The 15,413-nt window shown below is 40.4% G+C and overlaps 1 protein-coding gene across 9 annotated transcripts in view; it reads left to right on the top strand.

The window, feature by feature from the left end:
- Window positions 1–15,413, top strand: part of STAG1 (STAG1 cohesin complex component) — a 199,636-nt gene that overhangs the window by 87,815 nt on the left and 96,408 nt on the right. For all 9 annotated transcript variants that reach the window (XM_068954519.1, XM_068954516.1, XM_068954517.1 and 6 more), the window contains one exon: window positions 14,989–15,065. In XM_068954519.1, the coding sequence (XP_068810620.1) occupies window positions 14,989–15,065 (77 nt within the window). The remainder of the gene's footprint in view (window positions 1–14,988; window positions 15,066–15,413) is intronic.

Genomic DNA, 15,413 nt, shown 5'->3' with positions numbered 1-15,413 from the left:
AGTATAGCACAGCATATTAATAGTAGAGTATATTTATTGTAGTATACAGTATTAATAGTAGTCGAGCTCACTTGCTTTGGCTTTGCTCTGACCATGGTAGGTTATAAAACCAAGAGCACTATTAAGGACCAGGTTTAATATCTGAGCTGTGAAGTTTTGAAAAAAGTTTCCGATAAACTGCAGGGCTTGGATCTAGGTTTAACATGCCCAGGTGAGTGCACAGGTGGATATCCCCTAGCTTACTTTCAGGGAAGTACTCAACCAAATTGTTTCCTCGTGCTCTTAAGGAAGACTGGGCAACAAGCTGCTCTCAGCAGAGAAGAGCCATCTGCGCTCATTGCTCCCTGGGAGCGTCCTCTCTGCCTGCCTGTGTTGGGCAAAACTTGCAGTTCATCCTGGTCAGGAGCAAAGACAGACATTGCATCGTTTTGAAAAAGGCATTTAGACTTTAGGTGTTTTGAGACTTTGATCAAGAGGACGATATAAGATGGCAGGCATTTTGAAAAAGAGCAGTTTTTAAGGCATTGTTTTTTGTCTTTATCAGCCTGTAATAACATCAAAAATGTACCTAAAAATTCTGCAAATTACATGCACAAGATCTCATTAACAGGCAAAACTTGAGGAGAAAGGAAGACTGAAACATCTATCTCATGCTTTTGTGTAACAGTGGAAAAAATAAACTTGTGAATTTAAATGCAGGGAAATGTAAGGCAAAAGGAGGAAATTATGGATTGCAAGAGATGCAAGAAAAAAAACGTGTTTTGTGAGCGCATATCTACACAGATGAGCTTAGGAATCAGGAGAAGACAGAGAACAGGTGTTCATGCTGGTGGTTTTGCTCTGCTTCAACGGCCAAATTTGCAGTAAACTCATTTCAGCTGAGGAGGATGTTGTGGGGCTGCTTTGAGCTGCTGCAGGATGATACAGCCAGACCTATACTGCTGAACAGAGCCATAAATTAAAAAGGTAATTCAATTTTTGGATACTCTTAGCCTTTTGGTGTTTTTTATTGTAGGTTTCAAGGAAAAATTCAGGTAGGAAGGACAACAAAGTAATTACTAGACAGTCTATGTTGACGTGGAGCTCTAGCTGAGAAGGTAGCTATGCCAAAAAAAAAAGGGGGGGGACTATACAGAAAGTTCACTATTACAATTAAAGTTAGTAGAAAAGCAAGCACACGAGGGTAAAGACATTCAGATATTAGATTTTCAGACTTCTTAAACTGTCAGTGTGGGAGAGGGAGCAATGAGAAACGTAAAAAAAAAAAAAATTACCTAAAATACTTCAAAAAACCAAAAGGGAGCTTTTTAACCTGAATTGAGTGGTTTGTTACAAACTACTGAGAAAACTGAACGCTTTTTACAAAATAAAACATTAAGTGTAGGTTATGTTAAATATTTCTTTTCTTTTACTTGAGTATTGCTTTGTATCTGCCCATTTTAAACATATTTCCACCATTTGGTAAGAAGCAACCAGTGGAGTAAGACAGCTGCTTTATTCTGTGACTGCCTAAGTGACTTGTGCTCTGCATTTGCAAATCTACAAAGATTTGCATTACTGACATAATGATACTTGATGTATTTGCAGTGCCATTTTTAATTCGAATAAAACACACAGTTTCAACTAATTCTGATATTAATATTTTTAAGGAAGAGGGGTCCAAAGCAGTCTGAGAGAAGGCTGAGAATAAGGATTTAAGTCATTTTTCAAATTAGAGATTCCTTACTTTCTGTGTTCCTCTGCCTTTTTCTTCCTTTTTTCCTTGTGCTACTTGATTAATGTTTCCCTTGAGTCCACCATCTTTGTGTTAATTAGCATTCTTTATTTCTCCACTCAAACTCTTCGTTCCCTGTTGCATTTCATCCTTTATTCATTACTGTTTGTCTCTGAGCGCTCTCTTCACTGCTCGCTGCTTCGCACTTTTAATACAAGAAAAGCAAACTTTGCATAACCTTACGTAGGTGCATCTCTTTCTTTTTTCTGCTCTTGAAGGCTCCTTAGCGAATCCAAGATATCCACTGTTGAGAAACATTAGGTGTTGACCTTTCTTGGGTTTCTGCTCCTCTTTCTGCATTCTCCTGTGTTTTTGTCTCATCAGCACTGTCTTGTTCTGTGTGTGCTCGCAGCTCTGTCTTCAGTTTGCGTCTCCCAAGTGCCCTTCCGCAGCGGCTGGAGCTGATCGAAGTTACTCTTTTTCCAGCTCCTGGCTGCATGTTTCTCCCAGCTTATCATGAGAGCTGCCAAGTCTCCTCTCTTCAAAGGTGACAGCTCCCTATTGCATTATATTATTCCTAGCATATCCAGATCTTTAATGATTTTTGGCTCTAGTGTGTGCCCACTTGCTGTCTTACCAATATATTTCTCCAATACCTTTATATCAACATGCCAAAGCATTTTATGTGCTAGTCTCTCAGTTCCTTGTTTCTCCTTAGCTCCCTTTGACCTCAGAAGATTTCTTCATACTCGAGTTTCTTCTCGAAACTACTACTACTGTAGTAGTAGTAGTGGCCTCTACTCCTGTGGCCATCAAACAGTAGACTCCAAATTGTCAGACCTTCCCTCTGGGCACTCTGTAACTAGGCAAATTGCCGCCCTTTGCCCTCTCTTTCTGCTGGCTCTGCCCAGGTGGTGTGGCTGTGCCATCGCTCTCACAGGGGTACGAATACCTTTCCTTACCTGGAGAAGGAAGGAGAGAGTTTGTACTGGCTAAAATGGGAAAGTAGGAGTGTTTCTGCTTGCTGCAGAGTCTGCAGGGTTGGCTGTGTGGTGGCCCGAACCTGCCCTCAGCGTTGGGAGCACCGGCCAGGCTCGTCTAAGCCTCAGCGTGGAGCAGCTGCAGCTTCTCTTTTCTCCTCTCTGGCCTCCTGAACATGCTGTATTAGCCACCCTGAAATTCCTTAGAAAAGGCAGCTATTAAAATAATCTCTCTTTTGTTCAGGGAATTGTTTGAATCCCTCCATCAAATTTCCATTCCACCACTCCCAGTCAAAGCTTTTGTTTCTTGCCTTTAACGCTCTTTGACAAGTGCCGTTTTCTGCTTGTCTGTTCTCCTACTGTTTCACCTCCTCTTTTGTTCCTCCTGTTTTGTTAGTACAACACATCCTAGTGACTTGCCTGGTATCTCTTCACTGGTCCTTGCGTTGGTCTGTGAGGCCATAATCCTTTCTGCAACGTATTTCTAAATACACAGCTGTAGGGAAAGGCTGTAGAGATCAGAGAGACTAGTTCATACAGTCAGAGGAAAAGACGGCAACTGAAGCCCATCGTTAGTCATCAGTGTTATCCTGTATGGTATTTAAATAAAAATAACTTCATTACTAACAGAAAACCTTCTGCAACTTAATGAAATCACATCAGCCAGTTGAGAATAGCTTGGGATGGCATGTGGTGGTGATGAAGCCTATTTCTGGCTGAGAACTTTTTAATAATTGTAAATACAAATAAAAAATTTATCACATAAACTACTTCAGAAGAATGGAAATTTGTGTTCAGAAGAATTAGACTTTCTTGTGCAACCCTAATGACTCTTCTGTGTATGCATTATTACTCTTGGTTACTTATGATGACATTCATCATAATTTAGGACTGTTTGTGGATGCAACCTCATTCAGTAAACAGTGATGGCTGAGACTCATGGAATGAGCAACTACTCATTGCATTGCTTTAACTTCACTTTTATTATGATGCTTCCTCTCATTTTTTCATAGTAGCCAAGTCCAAAACAAAAAGCAAGTTTTTTCTCAAGGACTTTTTTCTATAGATTCGCAACTAATTTTTCTTCATAAATCCTTTCTAAATAAAGGTAAAATACCTCTGCTCTGTAATTGGCTAATCGAGGCACAGAGTCATTGACATAAAAAGCTTTTTTGAGGCAGCAAGTATAATATTAGTCCCATTCTCTGTCGGAGTTTTTTCCAGAAAACATTTTACTTACAGCACAGCCCTTACTGACCTCTTATGCCTCATCTTCAAATTATTTAATGACTAGGTTCAGAGTACCTAGAAGATTTCTTAAAGTTCACAAAATGAAAACTTGAAGTTCATAATTTTGTTTAATGGATATTTTTGCAATAAGAAAAAGCTGGGTTGCAGCCTAAGCCCTTAGACTGGTATCTTCTCCAGTAAGTGAAGGGCCAGCTCAGACTTTTCTCCTTTTTCTTAAGTTTAGTTTTTTACACACCCAAAGGGAAGGAGTTACAGTTAGTGTATACACAGTTACAGTTGTTTTCTGCTGCACTGCTTTGAATTGGGCCATGAGATTTCAAGGTAGACATCTGGAAGATGAAGGATGTGCAGTTATGGACCTTCTTTGAAATAGTTTAAATAAAATGTCCAGACTCTCAGAGGAACTCTACAGTAAAAGAAAACAGCAGTCTTGCAGCATCCTAATCAGTTCCTCTTACAAGACTGTACTATTTCTTTCTGCAGTTCCCTGCCTATTTAACTGGTTGCAGCAAGTGCTGCACAAGTCTTAGATACAGTAATTTCACCTAAACAACTCCTATTCACTTCCAAAACAGTTGTATTCTCTGTTCCTAATGAAGCTAGACAAAATAGTAGATGGCCTTGTAAATTGATGACTGACCAAAGTCTATATACAGAGAGGCTGAATTAAGGTTGCACAGAGGATCATAAGTTTGAGTTTAATTTTTAGTTTTTGCAAGGTCCACAGATTATGTAATTTTTTTGCGTGGGGTTTCTCAAATACTTTGTATTTCCTTAGACAAAGAAAAACTTGCATATGCATATTCAGAATTTTTTTTTTAAAGGGTCATTAAAGGGAGCCAAAAGATGAGGAAAAAATAGATTTTTCCTAGTAAAGGAAGAAAAAAATATTTGAAAAAGGAACGTTTGTTTTATCTTGCATTCTTTTAAACGGGGAGAGAGGAACGTAAGGGCAGTGATTTGAGTCAGCTCTGGTAATTTTTGTGATGTTGTTTCCTAGATTATGGTCAGTACATGCTGTAGTCTTTAATATTTTCTAAACAAGTGATATAATGAGAAGCAAAACTAGTGAAGAGTGATTTCTAGTATATCTGTGCTGACTGACTTTACTGAATTATACAAAAGCTGTTGAATGTACTCAGTAAGCGTTAGATACTCGTTATGGGAGAAGACGTTCTGAATGCCGTGTAACTCACTGAAAAAGTTTTAGTAGAAGCTTGTAGCTTTTTAAAAACTGAATAAGCTGTATGGACAAACCCTGATGAGAAAGAGGTTCGTGTGTTCCAGTTGAACATTTTTGTGAAGAAGCATCACAATGCGAGTGTCCCGGTCTTTCTCCAGTCTCAGCCAGAGGATTTTTTGGTGTCTTAACAGAGATTGAGCTTGTGGTTCGTGCTGTGCCTGAATAACGTCTTTGGCCTCTACTCAACTTCCTGCTTTTGTAAAATTCATAGGAACGTTTTATACCCAAGGTCTACAGATCTGTCAGATTTGGTTGAAACTGAACGGTTAAGAATTTATTTAGCAGGATACGTACAGACAGAAATGCATGTAGAAGCCTCATTTCCTTTCTTCAGATTGATTAAAAAGAAGTGCTCTAGCTTTCTACTGTAACTCTTTGCAGTGCTTACAGTGTGCCTATTTTGCAGGTGTTCTTTAACATAGCTGATATTTTCCACCAAGTAAACGATATGGGAAGATAGCTGTTAGCATTTGCCTGCCTAGAGCCTCTCAGCATGACGACTCTGGGGAAATTTGAAGAAGTAAGGATTGCCTCTGGAAAACTTAGAGGTATTTCAGTCCGTTTGGTGCTGTTACTAGTAAGACTGTGGCACTGTGTAGGCACTGCAAATGCAGGCACGCCTTGAATGCCTTATACTTTCCTTGCCTCTGTTGGATTACAAAATGACTTAAGTAACGTTGTAGAGGAGCTGTACCCTGATTATTCCTTCGGGGCCATATTTGAAAAGTTCTCACGCAGTTGACAGCTGTTCCCTTGAGCTAAACAAAAGCAAATGATTTGTCTCAAAGAAAAAGAGGCAGAGGGTGGTAGTCCTTCAGCAGCTGCAGAGACTGGTGGCCCTGCTGAGTTTCGGTCAAGAGCTTGGCCAACACACAGGTACGGCAAAAGCCCTAGAGAGACCTGGCCCATTGTTTTGAGAGAAGAAGGGAATTCTAAAGGATTCTCTTCTTCTCACTTGTTTTGTTTCTTTTGAGATATTATTTTGATGTAATCTGGAGCCTGTCACATCGGTTGAAGATCTCTAGACAGTCACTTCTCTTTTTGCAATTTCTTTTAGGACTTCTCGTTCATCCTCCCTTCTTTACTACTTGTGAGAAAAAACTGAGAAATAGGTCTAGAAATAATAGCAACAGAGAACTTAAGGACTCAGTACTTCATCAGGGGAAGTAGAAGGATGGAGGGCAAGAGAGTGGAGCCTGGCTCCATAATCCTCCTGTGGTTGTCTTTTGCCTCCTAACTTCCTGATAAGTGGAGGTGCCAAGTTTTATGGAGTTTTACATTATGTACTGGGAAAAACGTAGACACTGACTATCAAGAAATTTGTTTCTCTTACAAAGAAAATACCCTTCGGTAAAAACATGTATGACAAGGTGTTGAAGGCTGACAGTACGTCTGGTGTGTCGCTGCTGAGCTGTCGTGACACTGTGAACCTGTTGGTGTAACTTCTGCATAAGCAAATTCACAGACTGTATAACAAAGGATGGAGTTAATGGACACCTGGATAAATGGCCTGGGTAGATGGTTTCTGTGAAAGAGAGCTTGGGGTTCTTTGAAGGAGTCAGCAAATGTGGATGGGGGTGACTGGGCTGAAGGAGTTTACCTGGATTTGCAGAAGGCCCTCAGTGGAGTCCTGCACGCAGGGCTGAGGAGAAGCAGAGAGAACTGAGAGAAGAGAAGGTTACCGGCAGGTCTTGCTGCTATCTTCAAATAGTGGCAGAGCAGGGAGAAGGTGGAGCCAGACTCTTCTTGCAGGTTCATAGTAACAGGGCAAGAGTTCACACACAAAACTGGACAAGGCCCTGGGCAGCCTGGTCCTAGCTGCTTCCCTGCTTTGGGAAGGGTTTGGACTAGCTGACATCTAGGAATCCCTGCCAATCTAAATTGTTCTGCCGTCCTATGACTTCAGAGGAAGATGAATGGCTGTGAGTTTGTCCTTGTGTGGACAAACATTTGGTGAAAAGATGGGAAAGAGCAGGAGTTAACCATCTGTTTTTAAATAAACATCAAGTAATCTACTTATTACTTTCAAAATTAGTGGAATAAAATGTTTTTTAGCTATCCAGAAGAAAGCATAGTAAGGAATCTGTGGTATATGAAGGCTCTGTGAGTGTGGTGGAACAGAGATCCATTTTTTTTCTTTCCAGGACTGGTCAGTATTTTCAAAACTCCTCAGGGGTTTATTGTATTTGCGACAAAATCTTGTAGGTGGCACAGAGGGAGTGGTGGTACATTTTAAGGACAAAGTACTGATGACAAAGTGATTGGTCTTGGTTGAATTCTGTTAATCAGACAGATCCCGTATTTTTAAGGCCTTTGCTATTTATTATTCGGTACTTGTATGTCATAAGAAGAGACACGTGGCACCAAGGCTCAGTTCACACAGCAAGATCTCACAGCACGTTGATAACAGGCCAGGATGGGGCCACGCATGGTTAACCTAGGCAGCACAGTTATAACGCCTGTGGCCTGTTGTTAGCAATGGCAATAATATTTTTACTGGGCCAATGGGTACAAAAATGCTTATTACACATTAATGCTCTCTTACTGCGCTTATGTTTGCGTTGAGAACAAGCTATGTTAAAGCTGGCTTAGCATGCCTGTGTTTCTCTGAGTGCTCTGCTTTAGCTACGAAAGACAGAGCAAAATCCACAGAAGAACTTAGTTGCTTAATAAAGCAGTAAGTGCCTATGTCCAAAGTTTACCTTTTCAAAACCGGTAGCCATGTTCATACTGTAAAATGAAGAGTGAGCTTTAAACAGGATTTAGCGTTTTCAGCCCTGCGACCTATGCGCTTTCCAGTCAAACAGCTGGTTCTGAGCTTGACTCGAGCTCAGACTTAAGATGCTCACGTTGCACTGAGGGTGTTTTTTCATTGTATTTGTTGCTGGTGTGACTCGCAGTATGCTCGACTCCTTCATTCCTACTGTCCATTCAGTTTTAATGGGAAAGAGCTTTGGCCCACGCTCACACGCCAGCTCTACTCAGCCTCTCCCTTGCATATGAGTAAAAGCTTATGTGCTTGAGTGTTCACAGTGCAGATGATGGATGTGAGTCTAGATCTGAAAACAGTCTTTGATAAAAGTACTCTGAAAGAGTAGGTATACCTGAAGGAACTTAGGCACCTATTTCAAATATTTACATGGTTATATCTTGCACTTGCTTTCAGCCTTGCCCCCAAAACTGCCTATGTTTCTGTTGCTGGATTTGAGCAACCTCCAACAGCATGAAGCCAAAGTTGGATTCCACATATGCAATGATAAGCTGTGGTTACTGAAGTTTTGCTCCTGGACCCTGCTGTCATTGTGAATAATTTGAAAATACCACCTCTTTTGCTTAGCAGTGCCCTGAAAGGCAAAGTTAAGAATTAGAAATAAAGGACAGATGTTTGTGTGTATCGATATATACTAAAAAACAAAACAAAACAAAACCAGGCTACTTCATAAGCTCATGTTGCATCTGCATCTTGAGCACTGAATGCAGTTCTGGTCATCCCACTTCCAAAAGTGTATACCGAATTAGGGAAAAACCCAATAGAGGAACAATCATTCACTATTCTTTGAAAAAGAAGTTTCCCCTCTCTCCTCAAGAATATGCCTCCCCGCGGCCACACACCATTCAACGTGCAGATGCATTCAGACCTTACGAGGAACAAAGCGCTGCCTTTAGGGTAGCAGAGGCTCCAAGGCTTTTCCTTGTTTAAGTCACTTACTCAAGCGTGCAGTTATCTGACAAAAAGGTGTGTGTGCCTGGTGAGAATTCATACTTCAAGCCACCAAAGCCTGAAAAGACCTACTTTGTGAAGTCTTTCAGTACACATACTACATCGCAAGTTTAGTGGCTTAGTTGATAATTATTTGGCTTCTGTTATTCAATGTCAGGGGTATTAACGTCAAGATGCCAAGCAGCTTACTGTTTCCAAATGCAGATAACTGGAGAACAATACCAAAACAATGTTATCTACCTTAAACTCAGAAGTGAGGGGGTTTCCTTTATCAACGTTTTAAGACTTGAGTACATGACGTGTACTATTTTTGGATCCATTAAATTATGCAGGCCTGCTTCTTTTCCTGCTCCTGGTTTGTGGAATTAGTGTGCCTTTTCCCTGAAGAGCATTATTTGCCGTTTTATCACTTTCATTACTATGAAATCTTTTGGCAGTGTTAGCTGTCAGCTTTAATTCTAGATGTTCTAAATAGTTTTGTCACCAGCAAACTTTTTCAGCTCCATCATTCAGAGCACTCCTCTCTGCTATGTAGCGTATTTATAGCAGCACTGATCCTTAGAAAGATCTATTGAAAGCTTTGTTCGACTCTGACAACTGACCATGCCTGTAATGAGGGAATTACCACCTTCGCTGGTGTCTTTTGGATCAAATTTCATATTGTTTTTTTAATGCGATGGGCAATTCAAATCATGTAAAACAATCATCTTAAAAGGTTATCAACTTTCTAATCCAATTCAGAACTCTGAACTTGTCAGCGTGATATGGAAGCGTTGGCTCTAAAGATAAAACAACTGTCCTTGAGTTTGGGTGTAAGAAATTGCAAGGATTTGATACAAGAATTCTAACATTTTATGCAGTGAGCTCTGCGGTAGGCAAAACGATTAGTAAGTCCTCCCAGCTGAACTGGCATTTTTTGATGGCCCTTATTGATCCTGCTTATAGCTATAGGCACTATTAATGTGGTTTTTTTAAGTCAGTTACCATTTTAGTTAAACCTTAACAGATTTAGATTGAGGTTTCCATACTGGCTGTCTGCCTTAGGCTGAATTTGGTTTTGAAAGTTCAGCAGAAACGGTTTGGCTATTTTTTGGAATGGCAATAAGAAAAAAAACATATTTTCTTGCTTATTTTTAAGTTCTTCAACCAGAACAATAACAAATTTCTGTGCCTTGTATTATGGAGGAGATGAGATTAGAAATGCTTCAGTAGTGGTCCCTTTGAATGAGCCTCTTGCCATCTCAGTTAATTACTTTGTATGCTATATGTATGTGCCATGGTTGTACGTTAATGAGCGCAGAGGAGGAACTGCAGGTGGCAGGCAGGCAGTGGGAGGAGAAAGTACCAAAGGGCCGTAGAAATGGTGAAAGGACTGTAGCCACCAAAGTTTCCTCCAGTCTGGAACCTAGATTTGGTTGCAGGTTTTCTCCGGGTTAACATCGTGTTGCTATGGTAAAGCGTGTCTCTACGCTCAAGTATCGGTTCATGATGACAAGATAACTAATGACTTTATTTGCCATCTTCTCTGCTGCCTGGTGGAGGTCGGCTCTGTGCATATAATGTTTCTAATACTGCTTAAGTCTCACGTTGGGATATATGCCGTTCTCTGTAACATTTCTGGTCTTTGTCTTTTTTGTTTGTTTAACTCAAGGAAAAGGAAATTACATGGACAAATTTGTTGCAAAATCAAGATCTCAAAATTCAAGAAAAGACGGTTGCTGCTGAATCTTTGTCTTGTCTAATATTCATGTTTTAGAAGGAGCCACATTTGTTTTTCTGGAAAAGAGGATGCCAACAGGCCCTCTCATAGCGACTTACAGTTATTTGAAGGGGAGCTGCAAAGATGATGGAGAGAGTTCTCGTTAGTAGCAGATGATATAATGAGGAGTATCAGTCACAAATTCCAACTTGGGAGGCTCAGACTGGGCATTAAGAAAATATTCCCCAGGTGGGTGGTGCAGCACTGTATCAGGTACCAAGAGCCATGATGGGGTCTCCATCCTTGCGGGTTTTCAAGACCCAGCTGGAGAAAGCCACAGCTGCCTTCATCTAACAGTCCTGCTCTGAGCGAGAGGCTGGACGAGAGATCTCTGGAGGTCTCTTCCAGCAAACGTTTCTGTGATTTTATGAACTGTGATTATTTGATCTGGAGAAGAGAAGACTTATGGGAGATGTGCTAACCATCTTCAGATTCACGATAGATGATCAGAAAAATGAAGAGAATACACTTTTTCTGTGTATACTGTGGGTCAGATGAGCAGTCAAGGGTTAACGCTGCAGAGGGATTTCAGAAAACACATTTGAACACGTTTCAGGAACTGGCCCATTGTATAATTGGTTCTGCCTTCGTTGGGAGGATCGACTCAGATGAGCCACCCAAATTCTTAGTGTTGTTTCCTATCATTGTCCAGTTGATAAGGTTTTAACCTCATGAGGCCGTACTTCTTTTTTTGCCTTGGGATTCTTACGGATTCATTCAGTAGAGCTCATAGTCTGAAACTGTTCAAGGAGGAGCTGAGGCTGCGCTTTGTAGGAACATACTGACTTTTGAATACCTGTCTCATTTGTGGCAGAGGTTGGGCAATGCAGAGCAAGTGCAACAGGAAGAACTGGGGAATAAGTCTTCTATTCTGGCATCTGCTTCAATTTCAACTAAATATTTAGGCAGATTTCTTTTTAGAACCTCGACTTCTGATTTCAGTAAAGCATTTCTATTTTCATGCACAGAAATCAGTGGAGTCTTAGGAGCCCTGATGGGATTCAGGAGCCTGCATGCCTATTTGAATGTGGTCCGGCTGGCCCTGTACTGCTTCCATTTAGATTAGTGGTTAATTCTTGCTGATTCCAATGAGGGAAGATCTGCTTTAATGCTCCTATGTGGTGGCGAGCTAGTCGCATGAAGTAAACTTTTTTACAGGTTTCTGATTTCTTGTTAGTGTCAGGCTGCTCTCTTCCCCAAACAGTTGGGCGCTGAGAATTCAACACAAAATTGCTGCAAAAATTAGGTCATTAACATTTCTGAGACAATTAAAAATGGCACTTATGGGCATTGTGGAAATTAATTCTTTCTTTCATATGATCCAAACAGTAAGTGTGGGGAAAGGTATAGGAAATGCACATTGAATGATATCGGGGACAGCAGCAGTTCTGTAATCATCACCCGTCTTTGCAGGTTCTTTATGAAACTTGCCCTCTCTCGACAGTGTCAACAGTCATGTAAAGATTACTCCACAGTGCTCTCCCAACTTTTAACTTTCAACTAATGCAGAAGAGTATATTACCTTTTTTCATTTTATACTTTGCAGTTCAAACCTGCCAGTGTCTTCATCCTGATGCCTTTATAAATCTTTCTTCCGGTTACCAATCACTTTCCTACTATTTTTCCAATTAGTATGATTGAGAGAGATGACTCAGTCACCGTGAGTTTAAGGTCTCATAGGATTAATACTTATTTGGCAGGAGACCGTGGGCTTACCTTATATCTGTCGACTCTTGAGTTGCGTTTTCCCACTGCTCTCCTTGCAGCTTGCTGAGTTTGGACAGGAGATCCAAAAGAGAAGGGCTGAAATTGGCCGCGTAGCTTATGCGACTGAAGGTCCAATAGCGGAGACTGCAGCTGGCTTTATGGATCACAGTCTGTAGTTGGTACCAACTGGAGTAGTTTAGATTTCAAGGGTCCCTTTACTAGTAACTTATGAGTAGTTTGTTTTCATTAATAATATTTAACTGTGTCCTATTGTAGTGAAATACCACTTATACAGTGGCCTTTTTTTTTTTTTTTCAGTGTATTAATACAATTTTGTATGGGCTTCTTAGTCTTTCTCACTCTTCCATAGTTGAGATAATGTCGCATCATCTGTATATTTTTTTTCTTTACGCTTCTAAAAGCCAAATTGGGTGACGTGATTAATTATCGATCAATTACATTGATATCTGTCTTTAACTGAAAGTTATATTCAGTTTTGTCATTAAGGAAGTGGATGCTTTCTACCTACGTCTCGGTAGCAAGAAGACATTTTAAAACACAATGTGTGAATAAGCTTGAACTGAGAGCTTCGTGCTGAAGTGGAATAGGCTGCTGAATTTGTTAATGGACTTAGACAATTTAAATCCTCTTCATTTTATATATGTGTGTATATATATGTATAAGCTTTATACATAACTCAATTTAGGAAAGGATAGAAGACTAATGGCACTATGCATAAGGCAGAGGCCATAGGAATAAATTTTGTTTCTTTGCACTCCACACCTTTAATTGTATTTTATAGAACTTGTGTTGTGTTTTAGGATCCACCTTAAAATCTGAGGGTTTAGCTTTTCGGTAATCATAAAAAAAGGCAAACCTTTCATGTCATTAACTGTAGTAAGAATTAGCCTTCCCCTAATTATGATTTGAACAGAGTTGACCATTGCAGCACCGAAATGTTGTGATGATACTGTGAAATGCGTTTTGAGGAGAATCTTTACAGCTTGCTTACAAAGTGGTAAATCAGTTGCCTTGAAAAACAGCCAGGATTGTGCTTTGGCCAGCTGGGGAAGAGGGTTGTCTTGGGTTTCTTTAACATGAACATAGCATATTACTAGTGCTTTATTAAAAAATATGGGAATTGCCATGCACAAACTTGAAACACCATTATTAGAATTGAGGTTGACAGCCTAGTATGAAATAGGCAACAAGTGAATATCACTTGGTGAAGAAGCGCTACCAATTCAAGAAATCAAGATTTAAGCTGTGTTGTAAGACAGTACCCCTGTGAAGATAAAGAAATCTGGTGAGCTGTAACTGTGCTTGCTCATTTTGAAATGCATATGTTTCTTATGCTTGTTTTTGAAGGAATAACATATAGGAATTAAAACATTTCCATGATATTTAATACACTTAACTCCGTCTTGATTTAGCCTTTTTACAGGAATTAATTCAATATCGTTAGCTGTTAAGCCTCTACTGTTATGGTTTGTATGCTGGAGCCAGATGGTGGATCACTAATCCAGCTGGATTTTTAGCAATAGCAAGGATGCCTGTCCTTTGTAATATTGGCAAGTTTGGGGTGAGGTTTGTAGCTCTGTAGTTTGGGGGTTTTTTTAGCTCTGTAATTTGCTTACGTTTTCTACGTTTCCTCCGTTAGCAAAAGAAGATCAAGCAAGTTCTCTGTACTGACTTGTGTTATATGATGGGCGATTAGACAAGGTTTAGTTGAAAAGGCAATACCATGGTGTAAAAATATTTTATTTGTTTATACTGATGGTATTTAGCATCAAGTTAGCACGAATTTTTGTTTACTGCTGTCGCGTTTTAACCTGTTCGTTTTAGTAGCTTTGTCCAATTCAAAATGAAACTTTAATCCTGTCAACTTCACTGTTTAGGCAACATGGGGGAAACGGGCTAATCCATAACGTAAACATAACATAAACGCAATCGCTGCTTTTGGTCGCGACCTGGCTCACGTCTTGACGGAGCCCTTTGGAGCGAGCCTTCGGTTTTGGAGAGACGTGCTGACCGTCGCAGCGCCCGCCCGCGGCGGAGCTGGCTCGGGGCCCCGGGTGCTGCAGCTCCGTTCACACCGTGCTGCGCTGCTGCCGATAAGCCGTGCCGGTCCGGAGCTGAGCCGAGCCGTGGGAAAATCCCTCCTGTGTCTCCGCACAGAGATCACGGTTTGTGTGCATCTCCGCTGGCCCATCAGCAAAAGCAGAGCATCGCCAGCACCGGCTGTAGAACTGAGAGGTGGTCTGCATCCGAGTTTACACACAAAATTAAAAACGTTTAGTAACTGCCGACACGGCGTGAGCGCTACGTTCCTTTTTGATTCCTTCCGGATCACATCTGCTCAGCTGTAAAAAGACTGAAAATTTTACTAACTCCCAGTCTGATAGCACTTTACAGGACAAATGATTTTTTTTTTTTTTTGCCCGTTTCTTCAAGAGACAGTCTTGTTCGAAGTGTTTCTGGTGTTGTTGCTATTATATGCTCTTTCATATGTATTTCGCTGTAAGTTTGGCTGCAGAAAAACTTAGAGATTGATATTTTGACGTAACGAAACCAAGTTGTGTTAATTTCTTTTGTTCCTTCGTTATATCACAGGTACTGTAAGAATTGAAATGTTCAGGAACATGCAAAACGCAGAAATCATAAGGAAAATGACTGAAGAATTTGATGAGGTATAGTATATAAACAGTGCCTTAAACATTATGAAATATATGACAATATATGTGTGTGTTAATAAAAATGCAGTGGGCAAGAAACCAGTGGATAAGCAGTGTCTCAGTAAAAGAAACTGCACTGACGGAGTAAACAAGCAAAGTGGCAATTTAGACTGTTGGATGAGAAATAACAAGCCGACGTGGGCTTGAGGAAAGAGTAATAATGGAAACACAAAGTCATGAACTATTTTGAAAGGGTAGCGTAGCCGCTCCTGTTGGAAGAGCGAGTGGGCCCTGAATGCCGAAATACTGGTACTGAACTTTTTGTGATCCAGTCAGTTTAAGAGCATAAGTGTGTTATCACAC

Source organism: Struthio camelus, chromosome 9 (assembly GCF_040807025.1).
Source record: "Struthio camelus isolate bStrCam1 chromosome 9, bStrCam1.hap1, whole genome shotgun sequence".
NCBI classification, from domain to species: domain Eukaryota; kingdom Metazoa; phylum Chordata; class Aves; order Struthioniformes; family Struthionidae; genus Struthio; species Struthio camelus.
This window is presented reverse-complemented; position numbering and strand designations above follow the sequence as displayed.